General features: G+C 41.5%; 1 protein-coding gene across 6 annotated transcripts in view; it reads left to right on the top strand.

Moving 5' to 3' along the window:
• The window catches only part of MINDY2 (MINDY lysine 48 deubiquitinase 2), a 94,415-nt gene that overhangs the window by 68,096 nt on the left and 13,603 nt on the right, over positions 1–12,716 (top strand). For all 6 annotated transcript variants that reach the window (XM_055278363.2, XM_055278364.2, XM_063639019.1 and 3 more), the window contains one exon: positions 11,465–11,638. In XM_055278363.2, coding sequence (XP_055134338.1) covers positions 11,465–11,638 — 174 coding nt within the window. The remainder of the gene's footprint in view (positions 1–11,464; positions 11,639–12,716) is intronic.

Raw genomic sequence — 12,716 nt, 5'->3', positions numbered from 1 at the left:
AGGCTTGAGTGCACCGGTGCAATCTCAGATCACTGCAGCCACTGCCTCCTGGGTTCAAGCAATCCTCATGGCTCAGCCTCCCAAGCAACTGGGACTACAGGTGTACGCCATCACACCTGGCCAATTTAAAATTTTTTTTTTAGAGACAGGATATCCCTGTGTTGCCCAAAATGGTCTTGAGCTCCTGGGCTCAAGCTGTCTGCCCAACTCAACCTCCCAGAGTGTTGGGATTACAGGTGTGAGCCACTGCACCCAGACATGAGTGCATTCTTTATAAGAGTCAAAAGCACGTCTTCTTCATTGACCCAGTGACAGATTACCTGATTTACAACAGAATCTATAACACTTTGGCTGTTGGTGTAGAATAGAACCCCTAAAGGAATACTTTTAAAATACTAAATGAATGCTAAATAAAATTTAGGGAAGGGGTTCTTCCAGCATGGTGTCCATTTGCTTAATAAGGGAATAAGGCAGAGAGAGGATTGTGCCTTTGTTGTATTAAGGCTGTTCGTCATTAAGACTATTATTCTCTCCCACTAATTCCTGAGTTGTTTGTAGCTCTTTATAAACTTGAGCCCCAGAGCATGTGTGATTTAATAAGGACACAAATAATAATTTTTAAAAATAGAGGCTGGGCATGGTGACTCGTGTGTAATCCTAGCACTTTGGGAGGCCAAGGCTGGACAGTAGCTTGAGGCCCGGAGTTCAAAGCCAGCCTGGACAACACAGGAAGACCTCATCTCAACAAATAAGTTTGAAAGTTAGCCAGTGTGGTGGTATGCGCCTGTAGTCCCAGTTACTCGGGTGGCTGAGGTGGGAGGATCACTTGAGCCCTGAACCCAGGAGGGTGAGGCTGCTGTGAGCCATGATGGCACCAAAAAGAAAAGAAACCTTTTTTAAACAAACTATGGCTACTTTTAAAGCTACATTACATCTTCCATATCTTCCTACTGCCTTCTAGCATTTCACTTTTGAGAAACCCTGAGTTTTGAGGGACATCTTATGCATTCATATTTAATGACCAGCCAGGCTCACTCATATTTAATGACCAGCCAGGCTCACATGTAATTGCAGTACTTTGAGAGGCTGAGGTGGGAAGATCGCTTGAGCCCAGTAGTTAGAGACCAGCATGGACAATGAAGTAAGACCTTGTCTGTACAAAAAACTTTAAAAAAATTAGCCAGGCATGGTGGTGTGTGCCCATAGTCCCAGCTCTTTGGGAGGCTGAGATGGCAGGATCATTTGAGTCCAGGAGATAGAAGCTGCAGTTAACTGTGATCGTGCCACTGCACTCCAACCTGGATGACAGAGCAAGACTTTGTTTCAAAAAAAAAAAAAAGGAAAAATTATAATGGTCACTGTGTTTTCCATCTTTCTACTCCTGTGAACTCTTTCCCTTTGGAACATCTATTGCATAAATACATTTCATCCCACAGAAGTCAAGATATACTTTCAGGCCAGGTGTGGTGTGGCGTGGTGGTTCACACCTGTAATCTCAGCACTTTAGGAGGCCAAGGCGGGTGGATCACTTAGGAGTTCGAGACCAGCCTGGCCAACATGGTGAAACCCCGTCTTTACTAAAAATACAAAAATTAGCTGGACATGGTGGCGCATGCCCATAATGCCAGCTACTCAGAAGGCTGAGACAAGAGAATCGCTTGAATCCGGGAGGTGGAGGTCGCAGTGAGCCAAGATCATGCCACTGCACTCCAGCCTGGGTGACAGAGCGAGACTGCATCTCAAAAAAAACAAAAAGATATACTTTCAACAAACAAAATTTAACATCTAGATAGAATACTTTTCTTCTTCAGTGGTGTTTACAACTAGGGGCTTATAATAATAAATTGCCAGTGTATAATAGACTGGCAATCAGACATAAATATTTATACTTCTATTATTTTGTTAGTGGGGCTACTTTTTAGGGATTTTTTTCTTTTTAGATGGAGTCTCACTCTGTTGCCCAGACTGGAGTGCAGTGGCGCAATCTCAGCTCACCACAACCTCCACCTCTCAGGTTCAAGCAATTCTCCTGCCTCAGCCTCCCAAGTAGTTGGGATTACAGGCAGGTACCACCACTCCCGGCTTATTTTTATTAGTAGAGATTGGTTGCACCATGTTGTCCAGACTGGTCTCAAATCCCTGACTTCAAGTGATCTGCCCACCTTGACCTCCCAAAGAATTGAGATTACAGGCGTGAGCCACTGAGCCCGGCCTAATTTTTATTACGACTTTTCAGAGGATCTTTATGCTTCCAGGTATTCATGATTATATTATATCATTATCATCTCAAGACCTAGGCCAACAGGGGAAAGTCCATGATGGCAGGACAAAAATGATTACCTAGGAAGGGTCACCTCCACTTTCTTTACTGGTTGTACCAATTTCTGTAAGAATTTACTAAACCCTACATACGAAAAAAATATTTTTAATATTTATTTAATTTTTTTTTGAGTGTGTGTTAAAATCTTTTGTCATCCAGAGTCTTTTGGAATTCTAGAGATGTTTGAGCTGTGGGCTTTGACAAGAGGGGAAGGGAGGTATATATGCTTTCTAGTTATTAATGGTATTGTTTAGTATTACATCTCTGTTCTAATTCCCATCTCTAGGTACTGGATAGAGGCAGGAGCAAATTCTCTGTTAAGTTAAACTGGTTTTTTGTTTGTTTTGAGATGGAGTCTCACTCTGTTGTCCAGGCTGGAGTGCAGTGGCACAATCTTGGCTCACTGCAACCTCCACCTCCCCAGTTCAAGTGATTCTCCTGCCTCAGCCACCCGAGTAGCTGGGATTACAGGTGCCTGCCACCACATCCAGCTAATTTTTGTATTTTTAGTAGGAATGAGGTTTCACCATGTTGGCCAGGCTGGTCTCAAACCCTTGACCTCAGGTGATGCACCCACCTTGGCCTCCCAAAGTGCTGGGATTACAGGTGTGAGCCACTGCACCCAGCCTAGGGTTAGGCTTTTTGGTGATCCTCTGTACACCAAAGTGGTGTTTAAAGGACCATAGGTGGTGTTTCAGTACAGCAAACCATTAAAAATTATATAGATGTTTCTAAAACCTGTACCTGGACAAAGTATTCTGTTTATTAACTTCATGATTTCATCTTTATCTATTTATTTATTTTTACCACAGCTGATTTTATCTTTTTTTTTTTAATTTTTATTTTTGAGACATAGTCTCTGTCACCCAGGCTGGAGTGCAGTGGAGCAATCTCAGCTCACTGCAACCTCCGCCTCCCAGGTTCAAGCAATTCTGGTGCCTCAACCTCCCAAGTAGCTGGGATTATGGGCGTGTGCCACCACGCTCAGCTAATTTTTTGTATTTTTAGTAGAGATGGGGTTTTGCCATATTGCCCAGCCTAGTCTCGAACTCCTGACCTCAGGCAATCTGCCTGCCTCCGCCTCCCAAAGTGCTAGGATTACAGGCGTGAGCCACCGTGCTTAGCTTGGATTTTATCTTTACAGACTTCGTTAAGCCTTCTGCCATCATGAGGTCACAAGGGATGTGTTAATCAATCTGACCCATTTTTTGTGAATAATATCTACCAATCAACCTCACACTTCTGAACGAATATAGTACAAACAATGATTTTTATTGCACAGGACATTTTCTCTGACCACAGATATTAATTGACTTCCTATTGTTGGAAAGTCCTCTTATCATTCCTAGTTTTGTGGTTTACTGTTGCTAAATTCTGGAAAAATACCTCTGTGTTTCTTTCATTATTAGCAAAGTAAAATCCATCTCTGTTAGTTATTACTTGTAATAACATCCTCCATGAACCCTTCATTAAACTTTTTATTCCTCATCTATCTATTGGCAACAAATAGGAATAGCGCTAATTTCTGCTATCATTTATATCACTTCTTTCCTTGTACATCCACCTGGTCTTCTACAATTAAACTGGGCGGATCATCTTTGCAAAATACACATTGACCTCACTATTTATTTATTTATTTATTATTTTTATTTATTTTTTTTTTTTTTGAGATGGAGTCTCGCTCTGTCACCCAGGCTGTAGTGCAGTGGCGCGATCTCGGCTCACTGCAAGCACCGCCTCCCAGGTTCACGCCATTCTCCTGCCTCAGCCTCCGAGTAGCTGGGATTACAGGTGCCTATCACCACTCCCAACTAATTTTTTTTTTTTTTCTGTATTTGTAGTAGAGATGGGGTTTCAACGTGTTAGCTAGGATGGTCTCAATCTCCTGACCTCGTGATCTGCCTGCCTCGGCCTCCCAAAGTGCTGGAATTATAGGCGTAAGCCACCGTGCCTGGCCTATTTTTTTATTTTCATTTTTATTTTTATGTGTGAGACACTTCCATTCTGTCACCCAGGCTAGAGTGCAGTAGCATGATCTTGGCTCACTGCAACCTCCGCCTCCTGGGTTCAGGAGATTCTCATGCCTCAGACTTCTGAGTAGCTGGGATTATAGGCGCGCACCACCATGTCCGGCTAATTTTTTGTATTTTTAGTAGAGACAAGAGTTTCACCAAGTTGACCAGGCTGGTCTTGAACTCCTGACCTCAAGTGATCCACCCACCTCGCCTCCCAAAGTGCTGGGATTACAGGCATGAGCCACTACACTGAGGCAACCTCATGATTTTCTTATAAATAATTTCAATTTTGGGGGCCAGATACAGTGGCTTACGGCTGTAATCCCAGCACTTTGGAAGGCTCATGATTCTATGAAGATATATGCCTTTCTTTTTTTTTTTTTTTTTTGAGACAGAGTTTCGCTCTTGTTGCCCTGCCTGGAGTGCAGTGGTGTGATCTTGGCTCATTGCAACCTCTGCCTCTCGGGTTCAAGCAATTTTCCTGCCTCATCCTCCCACGTAGCTGGGATTACAGGTGCATGCCACTATGCTTGGCTAATTTTGTACTTTTAGTAGAGACACAGTTTCACCATGTTCGTCAGGCTGGTCTCGAACTGCTGACCTCAGGTGATCCACCCGCCTCGGCCTCCCAGAGTGCTGGGATTACAGGCGTGAGCCACCACGCCCAGCCTGAAGATCTGTGCTTTTCTTTTTTCTTTTTTTGAGACAAATTCTCGTTCTGTAGCCCAGGCTAGAGTGCAGTGGCATGATCTCAGCTCACTGCAACCTCTGCCTCCCAAGTTCAAGCAGTTCTCCTGCCTTAGCCTCCCCAGTAGCTGGAATTATAGGCGCATGCCACTGCACCCAGTTAATTTTTTGTATTTTGAGTAGAGACGGGGTTTCACCATGTTGGCCAGGCTGGTCTGGAACTCCCGACCTCAGGTGATCCACCCACCTCGGCCTCACAAAGTACTAGGATTACAGGCGTGAGCCACCGCGCCTGGCTGATCTGTGCTTTTCAACAGCCTAATTAGATTGATTTCTGCGAGCAGAGTGAGGAGACCATAAGAGAGCAAATGCTTTCCTGTGGGTCTAGATAGTGAGATGACTATTTATCCATGCAGGAAATTTGAAAGTATAAAGATGGGTTGTAAATAAACCATTTCTGTCCTAGAGACAGACTCATTTAAGTCAGTTTTGTTTCTCATATTATACATATGATCATGACTGTTGGATTCCTATCCTTTCCTAATTCTATATCCTAGATCTAGTTGTTCCATTTCATTTTTATGGCCCTCCTTCACCACCCTCTGATAACTTCTGCTTGCTCTTAACTGAGATTACATAGCCCCTGTCTAGATCACATAGCTTCTAGATCTTTGGTTCATATAATGATATCTGCGTAGCTCTTTTCCTATTATGACTCCTTGATTGTCCTTTTACCATATCAACCTTTATATTCATGTCATAATTGTTTCCCCTACCTCTTGGTTTTAAATTACTGACATCTCTCTGAAGTATATTCAGTCCCAACATTTTTGAGGTTGGTTGTTTTGTTGTTATTTGTTTTTTACCATAAATTCAGCCAGATGGTGTAAGGTTGGTTCTGTTTGCTTTTTTACTTTAGAGATTAGAAGTGAAAAGTAGTTAAGAAGGAGATACAGTTCTGGATAAATACTAAAACCATGTTAAAGAAATAAATTTGTTTATTCTATTTCCTCTTTGACTAAGGCTGTAGTGGAAATTTTTTCCACAGAATGCTACATTTAAGTAACAATCCATTAAGTTTAGCTATTTTTAAAGCTGGTTGATATATCAAAAATTGTCACTTTTTAAATTAAAAGGGGAGGGGGCGGAATTTGGAAACTGGAATAAGGAAAGTGATGATTCCATAGTACAGGCAGAGAGATTCATCTTTTTCTCTTAAATAGGAGACAGAAGCAGATAGACACAGAAATTGAGATCAATTTAGATGATACTCATGAATATAATATCTTCTGTTTATGAAGCAGTTAGGGGCCTTGTACTATATTAAGCATTTTATATTGATTATCTCATTTAATCTTCACAACTCCTCTGTGAGGAGTGGATATTATTATTCTCACTCAATAGCTGAGGGAAGACGTAAAGACCCTAAGTAACTTGCCCAAGACCACTTAGCTTATAAGCATTTCCAATATGACTTTCAAGTCCACTTTCAACTTGACTTTCAAGTCAACGACTATGCTTCACTGCCTCTCTGGGTAGATAAGAAAGTGCTTTTTTGGATAAGACTACATTTGTTAAGTAGGAGTAGTAAGTTCATTTTTGATACTTAAAATACTTTAGAAACTCTCTTAGAAATGTATAAATTTTCAAATTATAAAGTACCTTAGAAACTTCAAAATTTCTAAGAAGAAAAAACTAAAGTCTAGAGATGTTAAGTATTTGTTTTTAGGTGTTTTGGTGTTTTGTTTTGAGACAAAGTCTCGCTCTGTCACCCAAGCTGGAGTACAGTGGCACAATCTTAGCTCACTGGATCCTCCATCTCTTGGGTTCAAGCGATTCTCCTGCCCCAGCCTCCTGAGTAGTTGAAACTACAAGCACGTACCACTACACCTGGCTAACTTTTTGTATTTTTAGTAGAGATGGGGTTTCACCATATTGGCCAGGGAGGTCTCAAACTCCTGACCTCAAGTGATATGTCCACCTCAGCCTCCCGAAGTGCTAGGATTATAGGCGTGAGCCACCACACCTGACCTAGAGATGTTAAGTAATTTGAATCCAAGTTAATTAACCAAAAATATGTAGCCAGTGCTTTCCTCCATATTGGATCACAAAAGAACATGGAATGAAAACCTATTCTGTCCAAAAATACCTTCGTAAATTAATTCTACATGGAGTAGTTACTTGTATTAACAACATACCTGACAGTGGAGTTCGAGACCAGCCTGACCAACACAGTGAAACCCCGTCTCTACTAAAAATAGAAAAATTAGCCGGGCGTGGTGGTGGGCACCTATAGTCTCAGCTACTCAGGAGGCTGAGGCAGGAGAATGGTGTGAACCTGGGAGGCAGAGGTTGCAGTGAGCCACATCACGCCACTGCACTCCAGCCTGGGCAACAGAGCAAGACTCTGTCTCAAAAAAAAAAAAAAAAACCTGACAATATCATCTCAATTTGTAAATTGATAAAGTAGAAGAAAACTTGTCAAATTTAATAATATTTTATAAATTTACAAATTGTGACAATATTGACATTTTATATAATATGAACTAATAATTAAGAATTTAATGCATTAAAACCTATTCTATATTATTATTTATGAAATTTTTCAGTATTTTAAAAACTGATGAAATTAGAAGGAAGATTTGAGTCTTAAGAAAGCATTGACTGCATAATGTAGCAAAAGTGCTGGAATATCAATGCAAGAAATATTCCTTTTTTTTTTTGAGACGGAGTCTCGCTCTTTCACCCAGGCTGGAGTGCAGTGGCGCAATCTCGGCTCACTGCAGGCTCCGCCCCCCAGGGTTCACGCCATTCTCCTGCCTCAGCCTCCTGCGTAGCTGGGACTACAGGCGCCCGCCACCTCACCCGGCTAATTTTTTTGTATTTTTAGTAGAGACGGGGTTTCACCGTGTTAGCCAGGATGGTCTTGATCTCCTGACCTCGTGATCTGCCTGCCTCGGCCTCCCAAAGTGCTGGGATTACAGGCGTGAGCCACTGCGCCCGGCCTGCAAGAAATATTATTGATAGTGATTTAACCATAGATTCTCATGATCAGATGGGCCTAAACTAGTACTATAGTCATAGATATTTTGCTATTCTATGCTATAATTACATAAAGGAACTTCAGACTAATAATCTGCATTGTTGACAGTGAATCAGTTATAGTTTTTTTAAAAAAAGAAAAGGCCAGGCATGGTGGCTCATGCCTGTAATCCCAGCATTTTGGGAAGCTGAGGCGGTGGATCATCTGAAGTCAGGAGTTCGAGACCAGCCTGGCCAACATGGTGAAACTCTGTCTCTACTAAAAATACAAAAATTCGCCAGGCGTGGTGGTGTGCTCCTGTAGTTGCAGCTACTTGGAGCTGAGGCAGGATAGTCGCTTGAACCCAGGAGGCTGAGGCTGCAGTGAGCCAAGATCGCACCACTGCACTCCAGCCTGGGCGACAGAGTGAGACCAAGACCCTGCCTAAAAAAAAAGAAAAATGAAAGGACAACCCACAAAATGGGAGAAAACATTTGCAAACTGCCCATGTGACAAGGGATTAATAACCAGAATATGTAAGGAGCTCAAACAGCTCTCTAGAAAAAAAAAAAAAATCTCATAATCAAATTTAAAATGGGAAAATGATTTCAGTAAACATTTCTCCAAAGAAGTCATGCAAATGAGGCCAGGTGTGGTGGCTAGCACCTGTAATCCCAGCACTTTGGGGGGCCAAGGTGGGCAGATCACTTGAGGTCAGGAATTTGAGACCATCCTGGCCAACATGGTAAAACCGCATCTCTACTAAAAATACAAAAATTAGCCAGGTGTGATGGTGGGCACCTGTAATCCCAGCTGCTCAGGAGCCTGAGACAGGAGAATCACTTGGACCTGGTAGATGGAGGTTGCAGTGAGCCAAGATCACACCACTGCACTCCAGCCTGGGCAACAGAATGAGACTCCATCTTAAAGAAAAAAGACAGGCCGGGCGCGGTGGCTTACGCTTGTAATCCCAGCACTTTGGGAGGCCGAGGCGGGCGGATCACGAGGTCAGGAGATCGAGACCACGGTGAAACCCCGTCTCTACTAAAAATACAAAAAATTAGCTGGGCGTGATGGCGGGCGCCTGTAGTCCCAGCTGCTCGGAGAGGCTGAGGCAGGAGAATGGCGTGAACCCGGGAGGCGGAGCTTGCAGTGAGCCGAGATTGCGCCACTGCACTCCAGCCTGGGCGACAGAGCGAGACTCCGTCTTAAAAAAAAAAAAAGAAAAAAGACAAATGGCAGACAGGTATGTGAAAAGGTGCTGAACATCACTGGTCATCTGAGAAATGCAAATCAAAACTATGAGATATCATCTCACCCCAGTCAAAATGTCTTTTTTCCAAAAGACAGACAATAACAAATGTTGGTGAGGATATGGAGAAAAGGGAACCCTCATACATTGTTGATGGGAATATAAATGAGTACAACCACTATGGAGAACAGTTCAGAGGTTCCTCAAAACACTAAAAATAGAGCTACTATACAATCCAGCAATCCCACTCCTAAGAATATACTCTAAAGAAAGGAAATCAGTATATCAAAGAGATGTCTGCACTCCCAGGTTTATTGCAGCACTATTGGCAATAGCCAAGATTTGGAATCAAGCTGTGTCTATTGACAGACAAGTGGATAAAGAAAATGTGGTACACAGGCCGGGCACGGTGGCTCACGCCTGTAATCCTAGCACTTTGGGAGGCCGAGGCAGGCAGATCACGAGGTCAGGAGATCGAGACCATCCTGGCTAACACAGTGAAACCCCGTCTCTACTAAAAATACAAAAAATTAGCCGGGCGTGGTGGCAGGCGCCTGTAGTCCCAGCTACTCGGGAGGCTGAGGCAGGAGAATGGCATGAACCTGGGAGGTGGAGCTTGCAGTGAGCCGAGATTGTGTCACTGCACTCCAGCCTGGGTGACAGAGCAAGACTCCGTCTCAAAAAAAAAAAAAACAAAATGTGGTATACATACACAATGGAGCACTATTCACACACAAAACAGAACGAGATCCTGTCATTTGCAACAACATGGATGGAACTGGAGGTCATAATGTTAAGTGAGATGAGCCAGGCACAGAAAGACACACTTCGCATGTTCTTTCTTATTTTTTGGAGCTAGAAATTAAAACAATTGAGCTCCTGGAGACAGAGAGTAGAATGATGGTTACCAGAGGCTGGGATGCGTATTTGGAGGCAGGCAGGATGGATGGTTAATGGATGTTAAAAAAAAAAAAAAAAAGAAAAAAACAGAATGATTGAGACCTATAATTTGCTAACACAAGACTGTGGGTATAGTCAAAAATAATGTAATTGTACTTTTTAAAATAACTAAAAGTGTAATTGGATTGTTTGTAACACAAGCAGTAAATGTTTGAGAGGATGGATGCCACATTTACCGTCATGTGATTATTATGCATTGCATATCTGTATCAAAATACCATGTAGGCCAGGCGCGGTGGCTCACGCCTCTAATCCCAGCACTTTGGGAGGCTGAGGCGGGTAGATCACGAGGTCAGGAGATTGAGACCATCCTAGCTAACACAGTGAAACTCTGTCTCTACTAAAAATACAAAAAATTAGCTGGGCATGGTGGCACATGCCTGTAGTCCCAGCTACTCAGGAGGCTGAGGCAGGACAATCGCTTGAACCCAGGAGGCGGAGGTTGCAGTGAGCTGAGGTCGCGCCACTGCACTGCAGCCTGAGCCTGGATGACAAAGTGAGACTCCTTCTCGGAAAAAAAAAAAAAAAAATCTCATGTAACCCACAAATACATACACCTAGTATGTATCCACAAAAATTAAAAATAAAAAAAAAAATTTGTATGAACGTACAGAGTCTTTGTGATAAGGCAGGAAAATACAATCAATACTGGGCAATTTGGTGCTATAAAATAAGTACAAAACAATTGTATTGTATCTATTATTGGTATACAAAAGAAGTACACTGATAATACAAAGTAGGTACAAAGTATTATTGATGTATAAAAGAAGAGCAACTAATGGTGTAGAGAAAGGGAAAATTGGTGTGGATTGGATTAGTCATATAGGCTTAATTGGAAAAAAAAACAGGCAACATGGTATCATTTTTTGTGACTGTAATGTATTTTTCAGGAATTTGTATGGTATTTTTCTATTTTGTGAAATGAGATTATAAACCCCCCAAAGGTGTTTATAAGTCATACATTAGCTGAACATGCCAAGAGCTCTTATTTCTTGTTTTAGTGTAGTGTGCCAATTATAAACTATATTCAAAGCCAAGTGGATTTGAGCAAGTAAAATATCTACTTGGTCTATTTGTTGTGTTGTACAGATCTAAACAGGAATGTTTAATATATTCTGAAGATACAGATTGTAAAACTTTCCTTAAATATTATATTACTAGTTTTGATCAATTTAACAGTCCTTTTTCTTTTGTTACTTCTTATTAAGGGTCAACTGTATTTGTTGGTAACGGACCAGGGGTTTCTTACTGAAGAAAAAGTTGTTTGGGAAAGCCTACACAATGTAGATGGTGATGGAAATTTCTGTGACTCAGAATTTCATCTTCGACCTCCTTCAGATCCTGAAACTGTATACAAAGGACAGCAAGATCAGATAGATCAGGTGAATTTGTAATGTCTTCTTTATAGTGCTCACAATGCTGATTTTTTTCAAATGTGAATTCATTTATCCAAAATTTTTCAACTAAAGATTAATTCATCAATATACTTGTGAAATTTTCCTGACACTTCCTGAATAGTTGGTGATCATTCTACATGTACATTAATTATGTACTCTGGTGCAGAAGGCCAGATCATATTGAACTGTGAAGGTCATGGTGAGAAGTTTAAATTTTATTCTAATTGCAGTAGTGAAGCTATGTCAAGTATTAAACACGGAAGTGATGGGATCTTCTTTACCTTTTTAAAAGACTGTTATTTGGAGAATACATAGGAAGGAAACAGGTCTAAGCAGAGACAAACAGTCCAAGCAAGAGTGATGATGGCTTAGCCTTGGGTGGTAGAAATGAAGAGATGAGCACATATCTGAGCTATATTTTGACTAGTTAGAAAAAGTAGAGGAGAGAGAATCTGGAAGGTAGCATATAGTGTATAAATAATGGGTGGATATTCTAAACTTTAGAGGCCAAGGTAAGGAGGAGTAGTAGACATTTGTAGCAGGAGACGCACTAGTGAATAGAACTTGAATTTAGAAATGAGACAGATGAGATTTTTTTTTTTTTTTTGACAGATGAGATTTTTGCCTGCCATAACTGGGCAGTCTTAGAGCCACAGGTCTGTTTATTATTAGAAGTATGATGGTGATGTGAATTCTTCCCTGACTGAGGCAAAAATATGGTCATGTTAAACAGTTGACATATATTTTACTTACAACAATTTAAGTGCACAAAGACTGTTCAATTAGCCAATATTCAGTGAGGAGTTGTATTCCTGGCACTATAATTAGGTCCTAGAGATACAAAGATAAATCATTCAGTCCTGTCCTTAAAGATGCTGCAGCCTAGTAGGGAAGGCAGATATTTGACCAACTCGTGTTATATGTTAAGTTCTATAATGGCAATTTGAAGAGCAGGTATCAAGTACACAAAAGAATATTTAATTCGCCGGGTGCAGTGGCTCACACCTGTAATCCCAGCACTTTGGGAGGCCAAGGCAGGTGGATCACCAGGTCAGGAGATCGA

This window comes from Symphalangus syndactylus, chromosome 5, assembly GCF_028878055.3.
Source record: "Symphalangus syndactylus isolate Jambi chromosome 5, NHGRI_mSymSyn1-v2.1_pri, whole genome shotgun sequence".
In the NCBI taxonomy this organism is placed as follows: Eukaryota; Metazoa; Chordata; class Mammalia; order Primates; family Hylobatidae; genus Symphalangus; species Symphalangus syndactylus.
Note: the sequence above shows the minus strand (reverse complement) of the source record. Positions and strands in the feature narration are given on the sequence as shown.